The sequence below is a fragment of the Carya illinoinensis genome, chromosome 11 (assembly GCF_018687715.1).
Source record: "Carya illinoinensis cultivar Pawnee chromosome 11, C.illinoinensisPawnee_v1, whole genome shotgun sequence".
Classification (NCBI taxonomy): Eukaryota; Viridiplantae; Streptophyta; class Magnoliopsida; order Fagales; family Juglandaceae; genus Carya; species Carya illinoinensis.
Window position 1 is genome coordinate 32401667 of NC_056762.1, and position 22178 is coordinate 32423844.

Sequence of the window (22178 nt, forward strand, 5' to 3'; positions counted from 1 at the left end):
TTAGCCTATATCCAGGCAGTGGAGGAGAGGCAACCATCTGCACTCCTTTGATCTGGCAATTCTATAAAGTATTATAATTCTTTTGATTGTGTCTGACGAATGTAAGAATAGTTTCCAGAATCCTATTTTGTATTCGATGTTTGAAGTATCTTATGTCATAGTGCGATTTTGGTCTTTGAATTGTGTGTTGCACCCATTTATCTTTGATCTGTCAATTATGTGAATCTAGTCCTTGATGTTTTGAAAACACTTCAATATTGTTTTTGCCTTGTCATGTCATCACTGCATGAGTGGCAATTGTTGACGAGGTGAACATTTTTTCCTACTCATGTTTTTATTAACAAGACATGTCAGGTCACAACCGGACTCCCCAAATCAGGAAAGATAACCCCGCATGATATGGCATGTGACACCATGTCATCATTATTAGAACAATTAACGCTAATATTGAAGTGTTTTTTTCCCTCCTGAGCAGGAGGTTAAAAGGCTCCCCAAAGACCCCAATCTGGGCAAGGAAGGCATTGAAAGGAGCCCCTATAGGTGGGTTGCTCCTGGCTGATCTCTGGTCCTTGTGAACAAGGCACTGCAGTGAAGGTGACAAATTTGCTGGCAGAGACGTCTTTTACCTTGGGGATTAGTCGAGAACCAGAGCCTTATCTAGGGTAGTGAAAGTTCTCGGATACCTCGTTATCAAAATAAATATTGAAGTGTTTTCAAAGCATTAAGAACTTATATGACAATTGATAATTTCATACTTATCGAAGGAAAAAATAAAGCAATTGCTAATTCATTGACAAACTTTGAATTTGACTCTCTGGTCTGGTACTAAAATTGCTTTTTCACCATCAACTCAATTGATAAGTATAATTTAGCATAAGATATACTTCTAATTCTTTTATCTTACTTTTGTAAAAGCAATTATGTGCAGTAATGAGACCTGGGTAATGTTCAGACACTTGTAATAAGCCATACTGTTACACTGCTTATTGAGCTAGATCGATACCTTTGATGCAGAATTAGGCCAATTTTTGTATTTTCAAATTGCCATGGAGTATAACTATATAGCCAGATATACCTACAAGGATCCTCAAGCCTTTATCATTCCCTTCTGATAGGCAAACCAAAACCTTGAGCCTTTTCTTGTCTCTGTGGTCCTACCAACTGCTTTTAATGTCTCAGTATTTGTGACCCTGTGCCCGTATGTATTTTAATTGGTATACAAGATATATGGTTAATCTGCAAGTGGAAAACATTTTTATTAATTTGTATTTCTATTGCAGTCTAAAAGACAGTGCCGCCGGACTGCTTTTTTTAGGCATTTTTCTGAGCCATTACAGGATTGCAATGGTACCATTTCTTGTTGGTTGTTATTAGAATTTTTCTTGTTTATATATTCTTAAATAACGTGGAACTCAAATATTGTCTCAGGGATGTGCGACAATTGTGCATTCTCAAGTGAAGTTAAGGAAGTGGACGTCACTCGTATGTTTCATTGACTTTTGTTTCAAATAAGAATGGCTATTCTTTTTTCGCAAATCAATCTTTTATTTTGTCTCGAGGGGATTCTTTTCTTTTCTTTTCTTTTTTCTTTTCATCTTTTTGTGAGTTTCTCCTTGCAAGGTTTCTTCCTCTTTCCCCATTACATTTTTTTATGACTGCATGTTCAATGTAGTTGTATTTTCCTTAATGGCAAATAGCATCTCTTCAACTTGATTGTTACTTGATTTCTTTGCATCTTGTTTTGATTTGGTTATATGTACATATTCTTTCCTATATATTTCTGTGTATAATTTGAGCATCCTTTGCAGGCCATGCGCAACTTATGGTTTCTTTGCTACAAGATATGCAAGAGAATGATCAGAGATTGACAATGTTGCAATTAGTAGACAAAATGAAAGTAAAGCACAAGGAACTAGGTTGGTTTTATGGCTTTAATTCATTCTTTACTTTGTCTAATACGAGTGGGAAGGATGATATATGTGTGGAGCAAGGCACCCATAGATATGGGGTATATGTTTGTATTGCCTGTATCTAATGTTGCAGCTATTTGCACATGGAAGATGTTTTTATTTGTAGACCACTCGGCTCCTATTCTGGCTTCCACCCTTGCCGTTAACAGTTCTAATGGGATGAAACTCTCTCTTCCACTGGGGCCAAACGTGGGTGATGCTTCCGATACTTCTCAACACTCTTTGGGTCTCTCTAAGTCACTCTCAAGGATTCTGGAAACTGAGTTGGAAGTGGCTGACAACTCCTCGGTGGATGGGAGTACTTCGGATGAAGGGTCACTATACGGTTCTGATCTCCAGCTGGTATGCAAGGAATTTGGGGCAGACGCACTAGCAACCGATCTGTATGTACCTGGGGATACGCCAAGTCCTTTATGCTCACTGCCACCAACAGAACCTTCGGCTGACCCACAAGTAGATTGGATTTTTCAGAAGATTAAGGATATGAGCCATTGTTTAGGGATGTCTTGTGAGGGCTATGAGGATCAGTTGCAAGCTCTTCTCATCGCAATAAAATCAGGCCAACCTTTACTTGCTAGATCAGCAATGAAGAAGGATAGGGAATTCAAGAGACTTGCTTGCTCCATTAATTATGATGCACGAGAGGGTAGCGTGTGCAGGGGACGGCACAAGGATAGGGTGAATCTTGGTGATCCATGAAGCCCAAGATTCTTTCTTGGAATGTTCGTGGCTTGAATGACCCGAACAAGCGCCTCAAAGTGAAGAACTTATTACGGGATTGGAAAGCGGATATTATCTACTTACAGGAGACAAAATTAAAACTTATTGACAGGCACATAATAAGAAGCTTGTGGAATTGCCCTTATGCAGGATGGACCACTCTTGTTTCTAAGGGTGCTTCAGGGGGTATCATATTAATGTGGGATAAGCGAGTAGTCAATCTCGTGGAGGACTTTGTCGGGGAATTTTCGTTAGCATGCTCTTTCTCGAATGTGGATGATGACTTTGTTTGGGGTTTTGTAGGAGTTTATGGGCCAAATGATGATAATCGCAGAAAACTTCTCTGGGATGAGTTAGCTGGCCTATGCTGTTGGTGGGATATTTCGTGGTGTATCGGGGGCGATTTCAACATCACTCGGTTTCCGAGCGAGCGGTCGGGGGTTTCTAATTTGGGATCAGCTATGGCTGACTTCTCAGCCCTTCTCTTTGACCTAAACTTGGTGGATCTCCCTTTGGCAGGGGGAGATTTCACTTGGTCAAACGAAAGAGCTTGGTCGAGATTGGATAGGTTTGTTGTCTCTCTTTCCTGGGAGACTCACTTTCCCAACTTGTGTCAGAAGCGGCTTCCTCGGCCTTGCTCAGATCATTTCCCCATATTACTAGATTGTGGAGGTCTTCAGGAGGGACGAAGATACTTTGAGTTCGAGAACATGTGGTTAAAGGTTGACGGATTTGTTGAAAAAATCCATTCGTGGTGGGCCTCTTATCTTTTCACAAGCTCTCCTAGTTTCGTCTTAGCAGGAAAGCTTAAAGCATTAAAGAACGATATCAGAAAATGGAATTTGGAAGTCTTTGGTCACATCAAAGACCAGCGGGACAAACTCTTTACGGAGTTACAGCAGCTAGATGAGAGAGAAGTAGATATGACGTCATCTCTTAAGGACAGGACTAGAAGACTTGTAGTACTTGCAGAGCTGGAAAAAATCACACTCATGGAGGAAATCTCGTGGAGGCAAAAATCACGGGCCCTTTGGTTAAAGGAAGGGGATAGAAGCACAAAGTTTTTCCATAGGGTCGCTAACTCCCATAGAAGGAATAATGCTATAGAGGTACTCCATGAGGAGGGCAGGGTTATATCGGGTCGAGATGAGATTAAGAACCATGTTGTCCGCTCCTTTGAGAAGCTTTTGACAGAGCAGTACCTTTGGAGACCCAAGACGGACGGCCTAGCTTTTGACTCCATTGACCACACTACCGCCGCATGGTTGGAGAGGCCCTTTGAAGAAAATGAGGTGTTTGGTGTGATAAAAGGTATGAACAAAGATAAAGCCCCAGGACCGGATGGCTTTCCAATGGCTTTTTTTCACACTTGTTGGGAAGTTGTTAAAGAGGACATCATGAAGGTTTTCTTGGAATTTCACTCTTTTATGAAATTTGAGAAGAGCCTTAATGCCTCATTCATTGCTCTTATTCCCAAGAGAGCAAGATCGGTGGAAGTAAATGATTTTCGCCCTATAAGTTTGATAAGTGGAGTTTACAAGATCATCTCTAAAGTCCTAACAAAGCGGTTGAGCGAAGTCATGGGGAAGATTATCTTGAAGTCACAAAACGCCTTTGTAAAAGGAAGGCAAATTTTAGACTTGGTCCTCATTGCCAATGAATGCCTAGAGAGTAGAGTCAGAACCGGCACTCCAGGTATCTTGTGTAAACTGGATATGGAAAAGGCCTTTGATCATGTGAACTGAGATTTTTTGTTGTATATTCTTAGTAGGCATGGTTTTGGGACAAGATGGTGTCAGTGGATCAAGCACTGTATTACAACTGCCAGATTCTCTGTTTTGATCAACGGCACTCCCGAAGGCTTCTTCAACAGCTCTCGGGGTTTGAGACAAGTGGACCCTTTATCCCCACTCTCATTCATCCTTGTCATGGACGTACTGAGCAGAATGTTGGACAGGGCAGTGGTTTCAGGCTTCATCTCGGGTTATTCGGTGGGCGGTTCAACACGTAGAAGCATGGTGGTTTCTCATCTCCTCTTCGCCGATGATACGCTGATTTTTTGTGATCCAGATCTGGATCAGATCCGCTCACTCAGAGCACTTCTTCTTTGCTTCGAAGCTGTATCTGGTCTCAAGGTGAATTTATCTAAGTCGGAAGTAGTTCCCGTTGGCTCGGTTAACAACTTAGGGGAAGTGGCTGCCATCTTGGAATGCAAAGTCGCAACATTACCAATGAAGTATCTTGGACTCCCTTTGGGAGCCCCCCATAATTCTAAGGTAATGTGGGAAGGAATCGTGGAGAAAGTTGAAGGCAAACTCGCGGGATGGAAGAGAATCTACTTGTCAAAGGGCGGGAGAACCACACTTATTAAGAGTACGTTATCCAATCTTCCAACGTATTTCCTCTCACTTTTTCCAGTGCCTGCAGGGGTTTCGAATAGACTGGAAAAGATCTTTCGTGACTTTTTATGGGGAGGCTTAGAGAATACAAAGAAGTTCCATTTGATCAAATGGGAAAAAGTATGCACCCCATTATCTTGTGGAGGTTTGGGCCTACGAAATTTGAGAACCTTCAACAAGGCACTCCTTGGGAAATGGTTATGGCGCTTTCATCTTGAGGGAGACGCTCTTTGGAAAAACATTTTAGAAATCAAATATGGGTGCGCATGGGGAGGTTGGTGCTCAAATGAAGTCAGAGGGGCCTATGGTGTGGGAGTTTGGAAATATATCCGGAAGGGTTGGGATGAGTTTCTTGGCAACTGCAGGTTCGAGGTGGGAAGAGGCACGCGGACAAAATTTTGGCATGACCGTTGGTGTGGAGATGTGATCTTGAAAAATGCTTTTCCCTCTTTTTATAGGATCGCGTTGGATCAAGGTTCTTCAGTGGCTGATTATATGTGCATTAATTCTGACTCCATCACTTGGTCTGTGAGTTTCACCAGAGCTGTACAAGATTGGGAGATGGGGGACATCACTGAGTTCTATAGAGTGTTATACTCGTTGAAGCTAAGGGCAGGAAGGGAGGACAAACTACTTTGGACTGGCACAGGGAACAAGAAATTCTCGGTCCGCTCATACCATAAAGCCTTGTCGACACACTCTTCCAATGCTTTCCCCTGGAAGAGCATTTGGAGGAGCAATGTTCCCCTCAAAGTCGCTTTTTTTGGTTGGGTGGCCTCCCATGGTAAAATCTTAACAGTCGACAAACTAAGAAAGCGTGGATTTTAGGTAATGGACTGGTGCTACATGTGCAAACGCAACGGCGAATCGGCGGATCATCTTCTCCTTCATTGCGAAGTAGTTAAGGCTTTATGGGATGCAATCTTCTTGAGGCTTGACATTGCATGGGTCATGCCCAAGAGGGTGATAGACCTATTGTCTTGTTGGCAAAGGATTAGGGGCAATCGCCAGATCGCTGCTGTATGGAAGATGATACCTTTATGCCTAATTTGGTGCACATGGAATGAAAGAAATGGCCGCTGTTTTGAGGATAAGGAGCGTTCCCCGGACAGCTTCAGGGACTTTTTCTTTCATACTTTGTTACTTTGGGCCCACTCTATTGTATGGAATGGCACGGGAATTAATGACTTGTATGCTACTATCCGTAGCACGTAGTTTTTGTAACTAGGCTTTTCTTGTATACTCCCTGTGTACTCGGGCTTTGCCTATTTACAAGGATCAATAAATTTTCTTTTTACCTATAAAAAAAAAAGACTATCCCATATGTTTTATTAATTAGTGCAAAGGAAAAACTGAATAAATGGCCAAATATCATGAGAAAATCATGGAATTTACTGTATCTACAAGGATCCGCTAATTATTTAAGTCTGGGAATGAATTTTCTTGATGCTTAAACATTTAGACGGTGATGGAAGTTTTTGTTTTCAAATTAGGTTTTACTCTTGTCATGAATTAGGGGCTTGCATACGACCCTAGTGATTAGGATAGCTCCTCTAGCACCATACCTTTAGAAGATGAGCAGTAGCCAGCAGGTACAGGCCCAAAAACATTAGTATTTCATAAGAAATATGCTATGCAAATCTTCATGATGAACTGGTTCTAGGCATTAGACGGGCTAGGTTTCATGGGGCTCTGCTATTCTTTTCAGTATTGGGCTGATTAATTACACTTTTTTTTTTTAAGTTAGTGCACTCCGATGATGAGGTGACTTTCCAATTGCTCCTTTGAACTCATCTACAGAGGAGTTTAGAGGTGCCTCATTGCAGATCAATGTAACGGATGAGGATACAGTTTGTCTTCTTGGTGTCAAGCAGCATTTATTGAAGAGTATTTCTACTTGCAAGCCGGTGTAGATAACACTCCCCCCCCTCACCACAGATATGTCAAAATTTGGTTTGCAAGAAATTTGGTTTTTAAACTTTTCGTGCAAATCAAGTTTTGCAATTTCAGCTTTGTGGAGTGTGTTCTCCATACTGGCTTGTAAATAGAGTTTTTCTTTATGGAAAGCTATTGAATGCCTGCTTAGTTGAAGTAGTGCACTAGTTCTTATTGACTTCAAACTGCTCATAAATGTGGCTTCTGACAAAGTTACATACCTTTTAGAAGCTGCCTGAAGTGGTAGCTACCTACTAACAACCTTTGGGAACTAAGCTTGAATCTACACAATGTTTTCCTTAAGCTCTTGAGAAACATGAAGGTATTGGGAATTTCTTCAATTATTTGTAGTTGAACACTTGAGGGTGCCATGATCCTCTGATGCATAAGATTGTAAGTTCTTTCTTGAGGTGAAGATAGTTTTTAGCTGAGGGTAGAAAAGACCAAGAAAATCTTTTTTATTCTCCGGGGTGGGGGTGGGGTTTAAAATGGCAGCCCCACTTCCTTACAATTTTTTTACGAGTAAAGTTGCCAATCCAGACCAATGAGTTTCCCGTCATTGGGAATCACATCTTTCTTCCCTTGATGATCTCTCTTCCCACTCCATATGTACATGGTCCCCTCAAATTGATAATACTTTTGTGAGGATGGTATTCCCTATAAATGAAGGGAAATTAGAGGAAACTCCTGATTGAAATGCTTGTTATTGTTGATCATCCATCTCTCTTTCCTCCTAATTTTGTTTTCCAAATTTTACGTTATTTTACCTTGATCTTTGATTGTATCCTTTTTTCGTTCTTATTGACATTTTGGAACCAATACATTTCAATTCATCATATGTTTTTCTATTTCTTGTTGTACAAATTGCATAGGTTCTGAATTGAAGAGAGAGGAAAGTGAACAACTTGTCATACAGCTTATACTGCATCGTATATTGGTAAGAATTCTGACTTCTTTTCTTCCCGAATTTGTTAAAAATGCTTGTTCTCAATAACTTACCTTGGTAAACATGCTAAGAAAAAGTGAGAAATTTGCGTAAATTTTGATAGTTAATTGCATGTTCTGTTGTGAAGTTTGATAATGGCTAATTTAAAAGTTATTCCGCTGAAAACAAATGTTTTAACATGATAACCCAAGTTTATTATGCTGCATTCCATTATGTTCGTACAGTGCATTGCTAGAAATAGATTCGATGTAAGAAAGGGATTTTACATTTTTCTGATGTAATTCATTATACAATAGCTTTTGAAGCAGGAGTAATTAACCAATTGCAATATGGGTTGTCACTTGAAAAAACTTTATTCCTCCTACCAAATTCATCAGTTTGCCAACATGGAAAGAGAAATTTCTAAAATGAATTTTCATAGTACTCATGTGTCAACAAAATGTCATCTACATGGTCAAAATAAAATGACACGCTATTAGCTCTGCAACTTTTAATTATTTAGCATAAATGATATGAATTTGCACTATCAACTGGGCGAAAAGAAGCACAAACAGACATGTGCAAGCCCAAATAGTTTTTGATGAGTAATTTTCGAGAATGGATATGTTTTTTGTTTTTGTTTTTAGAAGACCTAGGTTTGTGAGCTTTAGGATTGATCTGGTTAACTTGGCTATGATGTCTCTACTTCACAAGCTTACCCTCAGGCCCGAGTTTCGGTGTATTTAATATTAGAATAACTTTGTTGCGGGTCTAAGGTTCGTTAGCACCTTTTCTAGTACTCCTTGAGCTAATCCCTCATTGTTTTCGCGCGCGCATTAAGCTTAGGAATACATTTATTTTCTAATGTGATGGCCGGTCATAGTTCAGTAAAGATTTTAAGTGGGTCCGCCAAGTATTTATCGGATCATAAAAACCCAGTTTCCGAAGATCTCTTCCTTCTCTTCAGGATCGAACATCAATTGCAACGATTCGATAAACCACCCATTGGGATAGATGTAGATGAATAATAACTCCCCCCCTCCCCCCCACGCGGGGGCGGAAATGTTTAAGAAGTTTTTGCCTCATACGGCTCAATAAAATTCAAAATTATGTCTATGTATAGAATCTTTAATTAATATTAAATAGATCCATAAAATCATCAAATCAATTAAGTTCCCTTATATGAAGGTCGTGCCATTCAAAGTGAAGCTTTCAGTTTGGGGGTATGCTCCCCCCAGATCTAAGGTTCAAATCTCCTTGGGTGCAAACAATCTTTGGGGCCATCAGATTAGGGGATTTTTTTCTTGAATTACTCGAGGTGCACTTGTGGAAAACTTCTTACTGGGGGTCTGTGCACCCCCGAGATGAGTTGAGACGCTGTTCTCGGACACCCAGTGCCAATAAAAAAAAAAAAAAACTTTGCTGCAGGCCTTAAGCCTAGTGGTTTGCCTGCAGCTTGGCTCTTTTCACCCAAGTCACCCTCCTTGTTCTTTTGAGAACCCAAAAGGGTATGACCTACAGTGAAATAACCAGTTAAGCATCCTACATTTTTTTTTTTTTTTATATATAAGTAATAAAACTTCATTAACATGTAAAAGACACATCCAGGTGCAAGTTTTATACAAGAGACTCATTCAACAAAGCTGGGCTATTATTTCCCATTATCTACATCAAAAAGTGTGATAAAATCTGTCTTTTAGAACTTTATATGAGTTGACCCATTAAGCCTTTGCTATTTGTGCAACTCTGCATTTTTTTTTAGTCAGTATGTTGCGTGAGACCAATCTCATCTTCCTGCAGAAAGAAGAATTTCAGCATACAGCTTATGCCACAAATGCTTACGTAACAGTTGGGCCATTTGCCAACCAAGTATTACAGGGTAAGGGTGCTACTCTCTTAGAGAACATGCTAGCTTATAAGCACTTAAAGTTATTAGAATTGCTTGTCGTATTGGATGTTATTGCAGATGTAAGAAACCTAAGGAAGTGCTAGCTAACCACTTCTGCACTTGTTCCCAAAAGGGACTATCTAAGGTTATAATTGAACTTGGAATCCTTATAAAGGTAAAAAACTTCTCCCTCCCGATGAATATGAGAGTCCATTCATCAATGTCTTATCCATTGCCTTACCATAGATGTGGTATGTTACCATCTCCCCTATTAAAAAATCCTAACGTTCTCGCCATATTATTCAGTTGTGGCACAACTCAAGTCTCACGCTTCTGATTGTGATTGGCTTTGAGACCATTTGGAATGACTCAATTAAGCACTAGCCATGTTTGCACCATACCTCAAAAGGATTGATTAAGTTTACAATTGGAGTTCCTTTAAATTATTAGAGAAGCCAAGAACTTCTCCTTCACATGCAATATAGGATCCCATTCACAAGCTCTTTTTTACCATTCTCCCATAGATGTGGGTGTCAGATCAACTTGTATTCTTTATTATTACCAGATTTACTTGCAGAAGGTAGGTGAAAGTTCAACAAGAGGCATTCTTTTCAACTGCAATTTCTGACTTTATAAAACCTTTGAGTTTTAAGCCAATTCTGTGTTATTGGTATCTGTTTTCGATGTGTTTCCTGTGTTACACACATTCTCTCTCTCTCTCTCTCTCTCTCTGAAGTCAGCTGGACTTATCTGCACCAGTCATGATGTTCGATGAAAAGGTCACTATCTAATAACTTAAATCATAGAGCTCCAGATTGAGACGTTTCTCGTTCTTAACTTGATTATTTCTCCATATGATACAGTTGAAAATGTAATAATTAGTGATGTTAGACAGGTTTGCTACTGCCTCAGCTGATTATGTTCATATTCCCTTAAAATGAAACGCTTATTTATCTAACTGTTTCTTCCAAGAGTCCTTCCAGTAGTGTGGTGCATCATTAACTTACTTTCCCTTATCCATCTACCAACAACTTGTCCCAGAAATGGTCTTTAAAAAAATTTTATGATAAAAGTTTTTTATACCCACTCATGCGTGAGGAATTTTTTTGTTCTCCAGATATGCTATAAATGGAAATTATTTTTACCTTTTTCACATTGCATGTAGGAAGGAAAAGTGTGCATCTTGAAATTTCTAGCAGAGAGAAGAATATGGCTGGTCTGAAATCAGCCAAACGCAGCCTGTCATCCTCTATTTTGGAGTTTAAGCTTGATGAGCTGCGAAAAGAATTGTCTTCAGTCCAGGGGGGAATATTTCCCCATTCTATCTTGTCTAGTCAACAAATCGGCATGATAAGTTCCCAAAAGCCAAATTCAACAAAACAGGCAGGTTTTATTGTCACTATTCCACTAGTTTTGAGTAGCAATCCACATTGTGTTTCAATAATGTATTCCTTTGTTCGTCAAAAAATAATGTATTACTTTGTCAAGGTTTTAGCATGTGCATTTAATTTAGTTATCTTTAAGCAAGGAAAACAAGAAGAACATCTTTTACTGGCCGTAAAGTGAAGAAAAAGGGGGGAGGGGTAGAGAGAGTAGGGGTGGGGGTGGAGGGGAAATGTAAATATTTAGTATTAGAAAAACCAAGAAAATGCTGTTTTCCCCTTTTATTGGTCGGATTTTAAACTTTGATGCCCGCCCTTGAATGTATGGTGATGCTGATATGAACAAAAGGTGGAAAGTAATGTTTGGGTAATACTTGCGAATCCAAGTTTTTAAAGAGAATTATTCAAACCAGTATGAACCTGTAGCAATTATGAATTCTAGAGCTTAGCTACTCAACCGTTCATTCCTATGCTACTATTGCTCATCATTTTTAAACAGCCCAAGTGGTAACCCATTAACCTGAATATGGTCATAACATCAAATTTTTTTCTTGCAGTTGGAGAAAATCATCGGAAAATTGAAGACGGAAAAGTATGGAAGTAGAATTCTTGAACAAGTTGAGAAGTACTCCAATTCTGTGCAGACTAATGAGGTAAAGCAAGAGCAGGGAAGTCAAAATAGAGCTAACAAACGGCTGAAAACCAAAAAGGCTCTTGTTCTTATTGAAAGCAGCGATGATGAAGCGTGAGTGGATCTGTAATTCTAAGGGGATTTTTGTCATTTTGCCTCGTTCCTTCCCCCAGCATTTCTGGAGAGAGACGACTGTTTACACAACTGTATGTTTACAACTTTTATTCTTGAAACTTCCTTGAATATTTAGTTAAAAAAAACATTATTATTTATTAATTTTTACATCAAAATGAAGGGCAATTAGAGCATTAGCCAAAACATAGAAACAATTTGGCTTTGGTAAAGGGTTGCAGCCAACTTATTCAACCAGTGAAGAATACTGCCCTATAATTTACTGGGGATCCAAGAATCCAGTAGGAAGATCTTGAGACCCTGCACATAATTCAAATTGAGGATGAGAGCTAACTGCTAAGAGGCCTGGCCATGCCTTGCAATCATTCTGATAACCATGAAAGCTGGTTAATAAGCAAGGAGGGAACAATCAATCATCTCAGCTAACTATATCAATTCAAATTCCAAAGCCTCCTAAAATAAGCAAGAAAATTTAGATATTCAAAACTATAACAGCATATCGATTGGTTTATGTTCTTCCTGGTCTTTATCAGCTGCAGCAGCATCTGCCTTTCTTATGTTCAATTACCAGGTTAGGGAGGGAAAAAGGGAAAAAAAATAGAATGTGTGGTGTCTCGTCTCGGTGGTCGTGCAGCTCATTGAAGGAATGGCGGAGGATTCCTTTCTCCCAACGGCAACTGGTGTGTTATGGAGTCAAGACTAGGGTTTGTAGTCGACTGTTTTGGTATTATAGACGAAGATCTCCACTTTATTTTCCATCTTGTCCTCGATTGCGGAAATCAAGAATGTAGTTTGACTGGATTAAGTGGTTTGAATTGAAGGTGAGGCACCAAAATCATCGTCTGATACATACATGGGGAGTCATGCTAGATACAGTCGGCGTGCAGTCGGCTGTACGGAATGAATAAAAAAAATTATAAAAAAATTATTTTATATTCAGGGGGACCTACATGAATAAAAAAAAGTTATAAAAATAATTTTTTTTTTCATGTAGGTCCTGTATTAATTTATTTTTTTCTCCACAACTGCACGCCGACTGCATTTTCCGACTGCAAAAAATATTTATCACTTTAATTAACATGATGTGATGAGAGTAAGATGTGAGTGTAGTGTTTATTCATGAGATTTTGTAAAGAGTGCTAACTTGAAAGTGAGAGGAATTAGGAATTTAGGATCTCTTGAAAATTATTTCCCCAATTATCTACTAATTGGTAAAGAGTTTATGTGAGGGAATGGAACCTCTAGTATTTAGCTCAAGCAATAAAGGCCTTAGGTTTGAGAGTATGCTTTCTCTCAAATCTAAGGTTCAAATCCTCTTGACTGCAAATGATTTCTAGAGGCTATCGGATCGGATGATTTTCTTTTTGAATTATCAGAGATGTATTTATTGAAAACTCATTGTTGAGGATCTATGCATTCTTGATATTAGTATATTCCTGACCACCCAAGACAGATAAAAAAAATGAGTTTTTTCGAGAGGATGGGCCCACCAATTTGGTATAGGTGCATGGGATCACTTGTGCGAGGCACACTCCTGTCATACAAGCTTATATCTCCTGCAATTTTTCTATCCAAAATTACAGGTACAAGCAAAAGTGAGATCTGCCACCTCTCACAAACCTTAGACCTAATTGTAAACAATAAGAATAGGAATTTGTTGCAAGTGAAAATTGATTTTAAATTTATAAAATTATCGTACAAAAGAGTAATCGATTGATTAGTTTGTTGTTTGCAAATTGTATAGAAAATATAATCTAATCAGAGCCAAGAATAGTGGCGGAGGAAACTTTCATGTTCCGATTAAAAAAAAACAAAAGGCCTTTTGCCTCAAAGACCGAACCAGTTCTTGAATTGTCGGCCCAAATTAGGCTCCTTCCTGTTGGTCGAAAAAGAAAAAAAGTAGTCTCTCTCTCAATTTCTGAGTCTCCGTGTATCTGCCCGACGAGACCATGAAATTCTCTCTGCAATCAAAATCCTCTTCTAAACCACCTAAACCCATCAAACCCTCACAAAACAACTTCGACGACTCCAAAGACAACAGCAACGATCGCGAAGACTCCAAGCGATTGCAATACATCACCCAATTCGACGCTTCCGAAACCCTAACCCGCAAAAAGGAATCCAAGAATCACGTAATCGCCCCCATCCCCAACGAATGGAGGCCCCCCAAGCGGATGAAGAACCTCGAACTTCCAATCACCTCTCAATCCGACGGCTCCGGCGCCCTCTCCTTCGAGCTCGATTCCGGGACCTACTCCGTCGACGCCCACGATTCCAAAATCTCTTACGGCCTCAATCTCCGCCAAAAATCCGATTCCAACGACGACGATAACGATCGTTCACGGTCTGATCCTGTTCCGGTTGAAACCATGTTGCTCGAGAAGCTGAAGAACGACCTCGAGAGGCTCCCAGAGCATCGGGGCATGGAGGAGTTCGACGATGTTCCCGTGGAGGGCTTCGGCGCCGCCTTGCTCGCGGGGTACGGGTGGTACGAAGGGAGAGGGATTGGGAAGAACCCCAAAGGGGATGTGAAAGTGGTTCAGTACGAGAAGAGGACGGACAAGCAGGGCCTGGGGTTTCTGAGCTCCGCTGAGAAAGAGAAAGGAGAATCTAAAGGGAAAAATGGTGATAGAGAACGGAGGTCTTCCAACGTTGGCAAAGACGGTCGGAGTTCGAAAGAAGAGGATCGCGAACGTTTCAGGAAATCTAAAGAAGAAGAACCAAGGTTTAGAGAACAAAGTAAAGATTCAAAAAGGAAGAAGAATCAATCAGTATCGTGGCTAAAGAGCCACATTCGGGTCAGGATAATCAGCAAGGAACTCAAAGGAGGAAGATTGTATTTGAAGAAGGGGGAAGTTGTGGATGTGGTTGGACCCACCACGTGTGATATCTCCATGGATGAGAGTAGGGAGCTAATTCAAGGGATCTCACAAGACCTTCTCGAGACTGCTCTGCCCCGCCGTGGGGGACCCGTGCTTGTTCTGTTTGGTAAGCATGAGGGTGCGTACGGGAATCTTGTCAAGAAGGATTCGGAAGAAGAAACTGGTTTGGTTCAGGATGCCAATAACCACGAGTTGCTCCATGTGCGGCTCGAACAAATTGCCGAGTTCATCGGGGATCCCAGCTGTCTTGGATATTGATGGTCGTTGATTCTCTTGCTGACGCTCCATTGTATCCGCAGGTATTTCCAACTATCTCAATTGCTTGGCCTTTGTTATCTATTGGCTATCTGTACTCCGAATGCTATTTGGAATCTGGGTGTATCCATGTTTTGTTCATTGACTTCCTATTTTTTCTGGCCTGATGTGTTCGTCTGGATATGCCAAGTAAATTTTTAGCTTATTTATAGAACTGTTATCACCTCATTACTCTATAATTTTGAAATTCTAAAGAGATGTTTGATATGGTTATATAGAAAGCTAAACTTGACTCTGAAATAGAAAGGTCTATTCTAGAATTAGAAGTACGTCCTTCTGTCTTCAATTTTTTAAAGTAAAACTGTGCTTTGCTTGTTGAACTGTCACCCATTTCACTAATTTAGTTGGGTTTCAAAGCATTGATAATTCAATGCAGAGTTCTCTTATTCCCATCAATGTTCACATGATAATGAAAACTTCCGTCGTTTTTTATTGTATGGAAAAGTAACAGCCATTCACACTCAAGTAATCATTGGTTTGATGTTCATAAATTAGGTGGCATGATAAAAAGGATGTTTTTCCTTCATTGAAACTAGAAAAATCATCCAAGCCATTTTCTTTGCTCGTAATGACTAGTAGGGCTGAAAACCAACCGGTCGGTTTGGTTTTTGCCCAAAACTGAAACCGACCAACCGGATTCTTTTTGCTCTCCAAAACTGACTGAATCGGCTGACCAAAAGGGGGATAACCGGCCAGACCAGTTCCGGTTGGTTTCTGGCTGGTTTTTCGGTTTGGATGGTCGGTTTTGAAAATTTGAAGCCATGAACTCATAGTCACAGTGCTGCCGCAAACACAAACTCACAGTATTTACCAAAAGCGTGCTGCGTGACAGTGTGTGTGTGTGTGTGTGTGAGAGAGAGAGAGAGAGAGAGAGAGAGAGAGAGAGAGAGAGAGAGAGACGGCATCAAGACAATGGTGTGATGGGGGCAAGGTAGGTTGATAGAGGTTTGAGAGTGAGAGATGAGAGAGAAATGACAGAGAGAAGAAAATTGAAATGAAGCCATAACCAAAATGACGCCGTTTGGTGTATTAAACTAAGCCATGTCATATTCATTAAATTTTTTTCTAACATATAGATACAAAACAACACCGGTTAACTTACTCAGTTAAATGGCATCATTTAATATAAGAATAAAATTAAAAAAAATATATTTTTTATAAGTAAGAAACCTTATTGAAACGAATGAAACTAGGCGAAGCCATGTACATAGGAACTATAAAAAATGAGACCTAATTACATTCTAGAAAGCTGAAAATAAAATAAAAACTCATGAACATTCCCTCCCTTTAGTACAATAGCTGAAAACCACTGAAAGAGAAAAGACACAAAGAAATTCTAGATATCTCCCACTACTCGCTCCTTGTTAAAGCACCTGTCATTCCTTTCTGCCCATAAACATCACATTAAGCACAGAGGTATCATCCTCCACGCCGCGTCCAGTAAAGAGCTGTTGCAATGCCTATTCTAGCATGCTAAAAAATCCACCACTCCTCTTAGGCATAACCCAACTCAGCCCAGCTCTACGTAGAATGCCAACCCATAACTCCTAACCACCTCACCATATAGAAAAAGATGATCAATCGATATCCCATTCTTCTTACACATGAAGCACCACTCCATAACAATCATACCACATTTCCTTATATTATCAATCGTCAAAATCTTCCCAAGTGCAGCTGTCCATGAAAAAAAAAAAAAAGCATCTTTAGATGGCATAAAAACCCTCCAAATGCTCTTCCATGGGAAAGAAACATGTTGTGGACTGTCAACACCTTGTAAAATGATTTAATAGAAAACTTATTACTCCTCGAGTGATTCCATAGCATTCGATCTATTAATTATGACAGCTAGGAGGGAAGTGTGGAGAGGGATAGGTTGAAAGGGAGGGGGTCTTGGTCTAATAATGAAGCCTAAAATCTTTTCTTGGAATGTAAGGGGGATCAATGATGTCAACAAACGTCTCCGTATTAGATCACTTCTTCGTATCTAGAAAGTTGACATTCTTTGTCTTCAAGAGACGAAGTTGTGTTTTATTGATATGTATATTATTTGTAGTTTGTGGGATTGTACTTTTGTGGGGTGGCGTTATCTAGCTTCTTTGGGTGCTTCAGGAGGTGTGTTGTTGATGTGGGATAAGAGAGTGGTGGAAGTGGTAAAGGATTGCATTGGGTATTACTCAGTAGTTGTTTCTTTCAATAATATTGAGGATGGGTGGAGGTGGGCATTCGCTAGAGTATATGGGCCTAATGTGGATTGTGGTAAAGTGTTTTTGTGGGAGGAGTTGGCGGGTTTGTATTTATTATGGGATTTGCCATGGTATTTATGTGGACATTTTAATATTGTTCGATTCCCTAGTGAAAGGGTGGGGGCTTCGACATCAACAGGTCCTATGGAAGATACACCATTACTATTATTTCCCACTGAGAAACCAACAAGAAACCCTCCCGCCCCCACCAACCCCAAAACAGCAGCCTCCACCATGCGACTCAAAGCCTCCATAACAATGACAAAAAGAAAAGGGGATAAGAAATCCCCTTGTCTCAAACCCCTCGTAGTCTGAAAAAAAATACAAGAGATACCATTAACTAAAACAGAAAACTGGGCGATCGAAACGCAATGTTTAACCCATCCACACCACCTATCCCGAAGCCACATCTTCTAAGCATATAGAAAAAAAATTCCCAACATACGTGGTCGTATGCATTTTCCATATCTAGCTTAAAAAGAGCCCCTAGAATACCTTCTCTCATCTGGCTGTCCAAACACTCATTCGCAATCAGAACTGAATCCAGTTTTTGCTGACCCTGAACGAAAGCATTTTGAGGTTTAGAAATGATTTTATCCATCACCATACTCAATACGGTTGGCTAACACATTCAAAATAATTTTATAGATCCCGTCTACTAACCTATTAGGACAGAAATCTTTCAACTCATAGGTACTAGCTATCTTCGGAATGAGAGCAATAAAAGTAGCATTGAGGGACTTCTCAAACTTGAAACCAGAATGAAAATCATAGAAAATCTACATCACTTCTTCCTTCACTATATTCCAACACTGTTGAAAAAAAGCCATAGAAAAACCATCCGAGCCCGAGCTTTATATTTGCACATACCTCTCACCACCTGATGCACCTCCGCATCGTCAAACAGCCTCTCCAACCAACTTGCTACACTAGAATAATTCTACTCATAGGCCGGTTTGAGATCATACACCACACACTAATGATGTGGCAAACCCGATTCATTTCAAAACGGTCTAATCTATGAGAATCCTTCGCCGTGTTCCCTATGCTTCCCCTGCCCTCCATCTGTAGAATCGTTTTCGTGTTTCCTCTGCACTCCCTCTGCCGAAGAATTTCCTCCCCCGTGTTCCCTATGCGTTCCCCCTCTCTTTGCTATATCTCTCTCTCTCTCGTCGACACCCCTCAAGAAAAGCCCTAGATCTTAAGAAATCTCCCTCGAACGAGGGTCTGGCTGGAGACGTACAACACTGCCAAAGAGGCAACTATGGTTTACGACAGGGAGGTCATTTGCCTCAGGGGCCTCGACGGTCTCACCAATTTTGTAAAGCCTCTGCTTTTCATCACCTCCAATGCCTTATGGCCCACCATCACAACCAGAGGCTGATATTGAGAGCCACTCAACTAGTAGCACTGCTTCGTTAAGCTCTGCTCAACGACAAGATATTGATGTTGTAGGGGTTTCCGATTACGATTCTGGGAAAGAATCTCACAGTCCCTATCCTCCAACTTCTGTTCTCTAATTTCAACCCGTTGAACTCAAAACAAAGGCGAAAAGTGACTAGAGACCAGCTCAAGATCAAAGCGATTGTGCTTATGGGTGGTTGGATCCATTACTATTGAAATATCATTTTGAGTCTGAAAGTCCTTCACAGATGTTTTGGACGAGATGATCTTACTGAAACTAGAATATTTTGACACATTTGATATGGTTGAAAGATCATTTACATTACTTTTTCTTAATTTTTTACATCTGTTCTTTGCTATATCCATTTACCTTTCATCACTTTCCCTCTCAAGATGGTACGTAGTTTTTTTTTTTTTTTTTTCCTTTTAAAGGAGTAATTTATTCATCAAACTATGCCTTTGTGTTAGAAACCTTCCCTGGTGATGTAAAATCGTAAAGAAGAAAGTAAAAAAACATTGGAAAGCCACACGAAAATGGATGGTCAGCAGGTGTTTGATAAAATTCATCAACCTGAAACTGCCTGATATGTGTTTATTGCCTACGGCACTCATGTTCAGCATCAAATCGACAGCTTGAACCAAAAAAAAAAAATGCACAAAGGAGAAAAAAGGCACCAAAAGAACAAGAATTCCTAACATTGTACGCAGGTATGCAGACAAATGTGGGTGTTCTGTGTTTTACTTTTTAGAGAGAGATTTCCATAGAGAGAGGAGTGGAAAGGGAGCCCCTTTAGAGCAGAGCAGCATGACAGCCTACCGAATTTGGTGTTCTTTGGTTGATCGGAGGCACACGTACTGCAACATGGCGAAGGGAAGAAATCCAAAGCGTGGAGGGAGAAGAACGTGGGAGGAGAATTCGAATGGAAGATTCGGAGAAAATTGAAATTGTGCAAAACGTGGGGTTTCTCCTTCCTTCTAAACGAATCGTTTTGATAAAAAAAATAAATACAAAAAGCCAGCTCAGCTGGTGAGTGGTGTTGGAGAAATAAGTGGCTTTAGAGTAGAATTACTCTCTTCGGAATGAGAGCAATAAAAGCAGCATTGAGGGACTTCTCAAACTTGAAACCAGAATAAAAATCATAGAAAATCTGCATCACTTCTTCCTTCACTATATCCCAACACTGTTGAAGAAAAGCCATAGAAAAACCATCCGAGCTCGGGCTTTATCTTTGCACATACCTCTCACCACCTGATGCACCTCCGTTTCGTCAAATGGCATCTCCAACCAACTTGCTACACCAGAATCCAGTTGATCAAAACTCAGACCATCAAGTTTAGGATGCCATTCAGCAGTCTCAATGAGGAGGTCTTCATAATGTTTCACTATATGATCTTGAATCTCATCAGGGGATTGAAACACATTAGGGCCAGATTGGAGAACTTGAATGCCATTATTGCGCCTATGTGAATTAGTCATCTTGTGAAAAAATTTAGTGCATTTGTCCCATTCTTCAACCAAAGCATCCTTTATTTTTGCCTCCAAAAAATTTCTTTCAACAACAAAACCTTCTTGATTTCGGACACAACCTCATTTTTCCTTAATAAGGATTCCTCATTATCTACCCGAGGTCCCCATCCTCCAAGCATGCAACTCGACCCAAAGAAGATTTTTCTGCACATCCGTATGTCTAAAAATTTCATCATTCCACTTCTTCAAATCAGTTTCAAGGGCTTTAAGTTTACCTGCCACAATAAAACTAGGTGTACCAATTAAGGAATAAGAAGTCCACCAATTCCTTACCTTCTCCACAAATCCATCAGCTTCAAGTTACATATTCTCAAATTTGAAATAACGCCTAGCCCCATGAATGCTCCCACAATCAAGCAAAATTGGGAAATGGTCAGAACAAACATGTGGCAGTCTCTTCTGACATAGATCCCTACATCCTAAAAAAGACGCATAGGTGGGCCCTCCTATTCGTCTCACTGTGGTACCCAAAAACTTTCTATGCACCCACATTGAATAGTTTTAAAGCGCACTTTAGTGACTTTCATGTCTTCTCCTACTTTAGGAAGATTCAGACAGTCTTTTATGCCATCTTTTAGGCGTCTAGGCACCTTCCCCCAATTCTAGGATGCATAGTAGCTCTAGTAAGCCCATTGCTGGATCTAGATCAGGATGTGGAGTTTGAGCTGTGGGGTGTGGGAGAGATGGCTATGTCTATCCCATCCCTTCTCAGTTCACCGGTTTTGGTTCAAATTGGAAGTGAATCGATTGATGTCGGTTTCCATTTTATTTGGACCGCTGGCTGACCCGTTCTCTATTAGTTTGGGCCAGTTACTGTTAGGATGAGGTTGAGCTATGTCTTATAAACATCTTGATTAGCCAATATCATGTATATGTAAAACTAAGCAAATCAAAAAAATTATACAGTAGCTTCGCACGACCAAGTCATAGATCAATGTCACCATTAGGTTTAGGCCAAAAAGAAGAATAAAAAAAGATTTCCCCTTGGATTCTCCTGACTGAAACCTATAGAAAATGGTTGGTTTCCGATGTGGGTCAAGGGTCGGATCAATAACAAAAATGAATATCCAACAAGGTACGGATCAGTTGCCAAGTTATGGGGGTTTCTCTTGCCGCTATTCTCACAATCGCACTTCCATACAAATGCCTTTTGCCCTTCTTATGTTTCAAATCTGCCACTGGCCAACTATCATTATATAAATCGACTCCCTACCTCATAGTCATGGCCCCAAACTCCCTCACGGTCCCCTCAAAATCTAGATCGGTTCCACCATAGTCCAGTACTCCATTTGTAAACAAAATCTAGGGTTTGCATTCCTCAAGTTTGATGGTCCAGAATATATGTATTTTTCAGATATGTATCAGAATTTCAATTCACAACCTATAGAATATATATATATTTATATATACTGGTTATAGAAAATTTATATATTTTAAAATTTGAACCCACAGTTGGGAATCGGGATGACTGTTAAGGTGAATGAAAATATACGGGTTAGAGATTGAAACTGAAAAATATATTTCTTTATTGTAGTCCATCAACATTGTGAAAAAATATGAAGCAGAAGCAGTGAAAATTCTTGTGGTACTAGACTGAGAAACCTAGAAAAATATATTAATAAAATTTAAAAAAAGAAAAAAGAAAAAGGAATATGCAGTTTTTTTAGTGTTAACTGTAAATGACATAGTGAGTTTAAATAAGGAACTGAACGTTTGAACTCAGGTCGTATTCAAGAAAAGTGATGGGAATCCAATGGAATCCCGCAAACTAAACCATGCCAAGGCATAAGAAAACGATCTGGCTGTACCGAATATTAAAGG

The 22178-nt window shown here is 39.9% G+C and overlaps 2 protein-coding genes across 2 annotated transcripts in view; both read left to right on the forward strand.

The window, feature by feature from the left end:
* Nucleotides 1-12168, forward strand: part of LOC122282397 (ATP-dependent DNA helicase Q-like 2) — a 37566-nt gene extending 25398 nt beyond the window's left edge. The window contains exons 13-19 of the mRNA XM_043094350.1: nt 1281-1347; nt 1429-1482; nt 1809-1916; nt 7897-7961; nt 9750-9828; nt 11003-11220; nt 11777-12168. Of these exons, the coding sequence (XP_042950284.1) occupies nt 1281-1347; nt 1429-1482; nt 1809-1916; nt 7897-7961; nt 9750-9828; nt 11003-11220; nt 11777-11968 (783 nt within the window). The 3' untranslated portion in view covers nt 11969-12168. The remainder of the gene's footprint in view (nt 1-1280; nt 1348-1428; nt 1483-1808; nt 1917-7896; nt 7962-9749; nt 9829-11002; nt 11221-11776) is intronic.
* Nucleotides 12169-13721: 1553 nt separating this feature from the next.
* LOC122281147 (protein MOS2-like) lies at nt 13722-15419 on the forward strand. The gene has a single exon (XM_043092445.1). It carries the CDS (start codon nt 13932-13934, stop codon nt 15120-15122), a length of 1191 nt encoding a protein of 396 aa, XP_042948379.1. The 5' UTR covers nt 13722-13931; the 3' UTR covers nt 15123-15419.
* Nucleotides 15420-22178: the final 6759 nt, after the last annotated feature.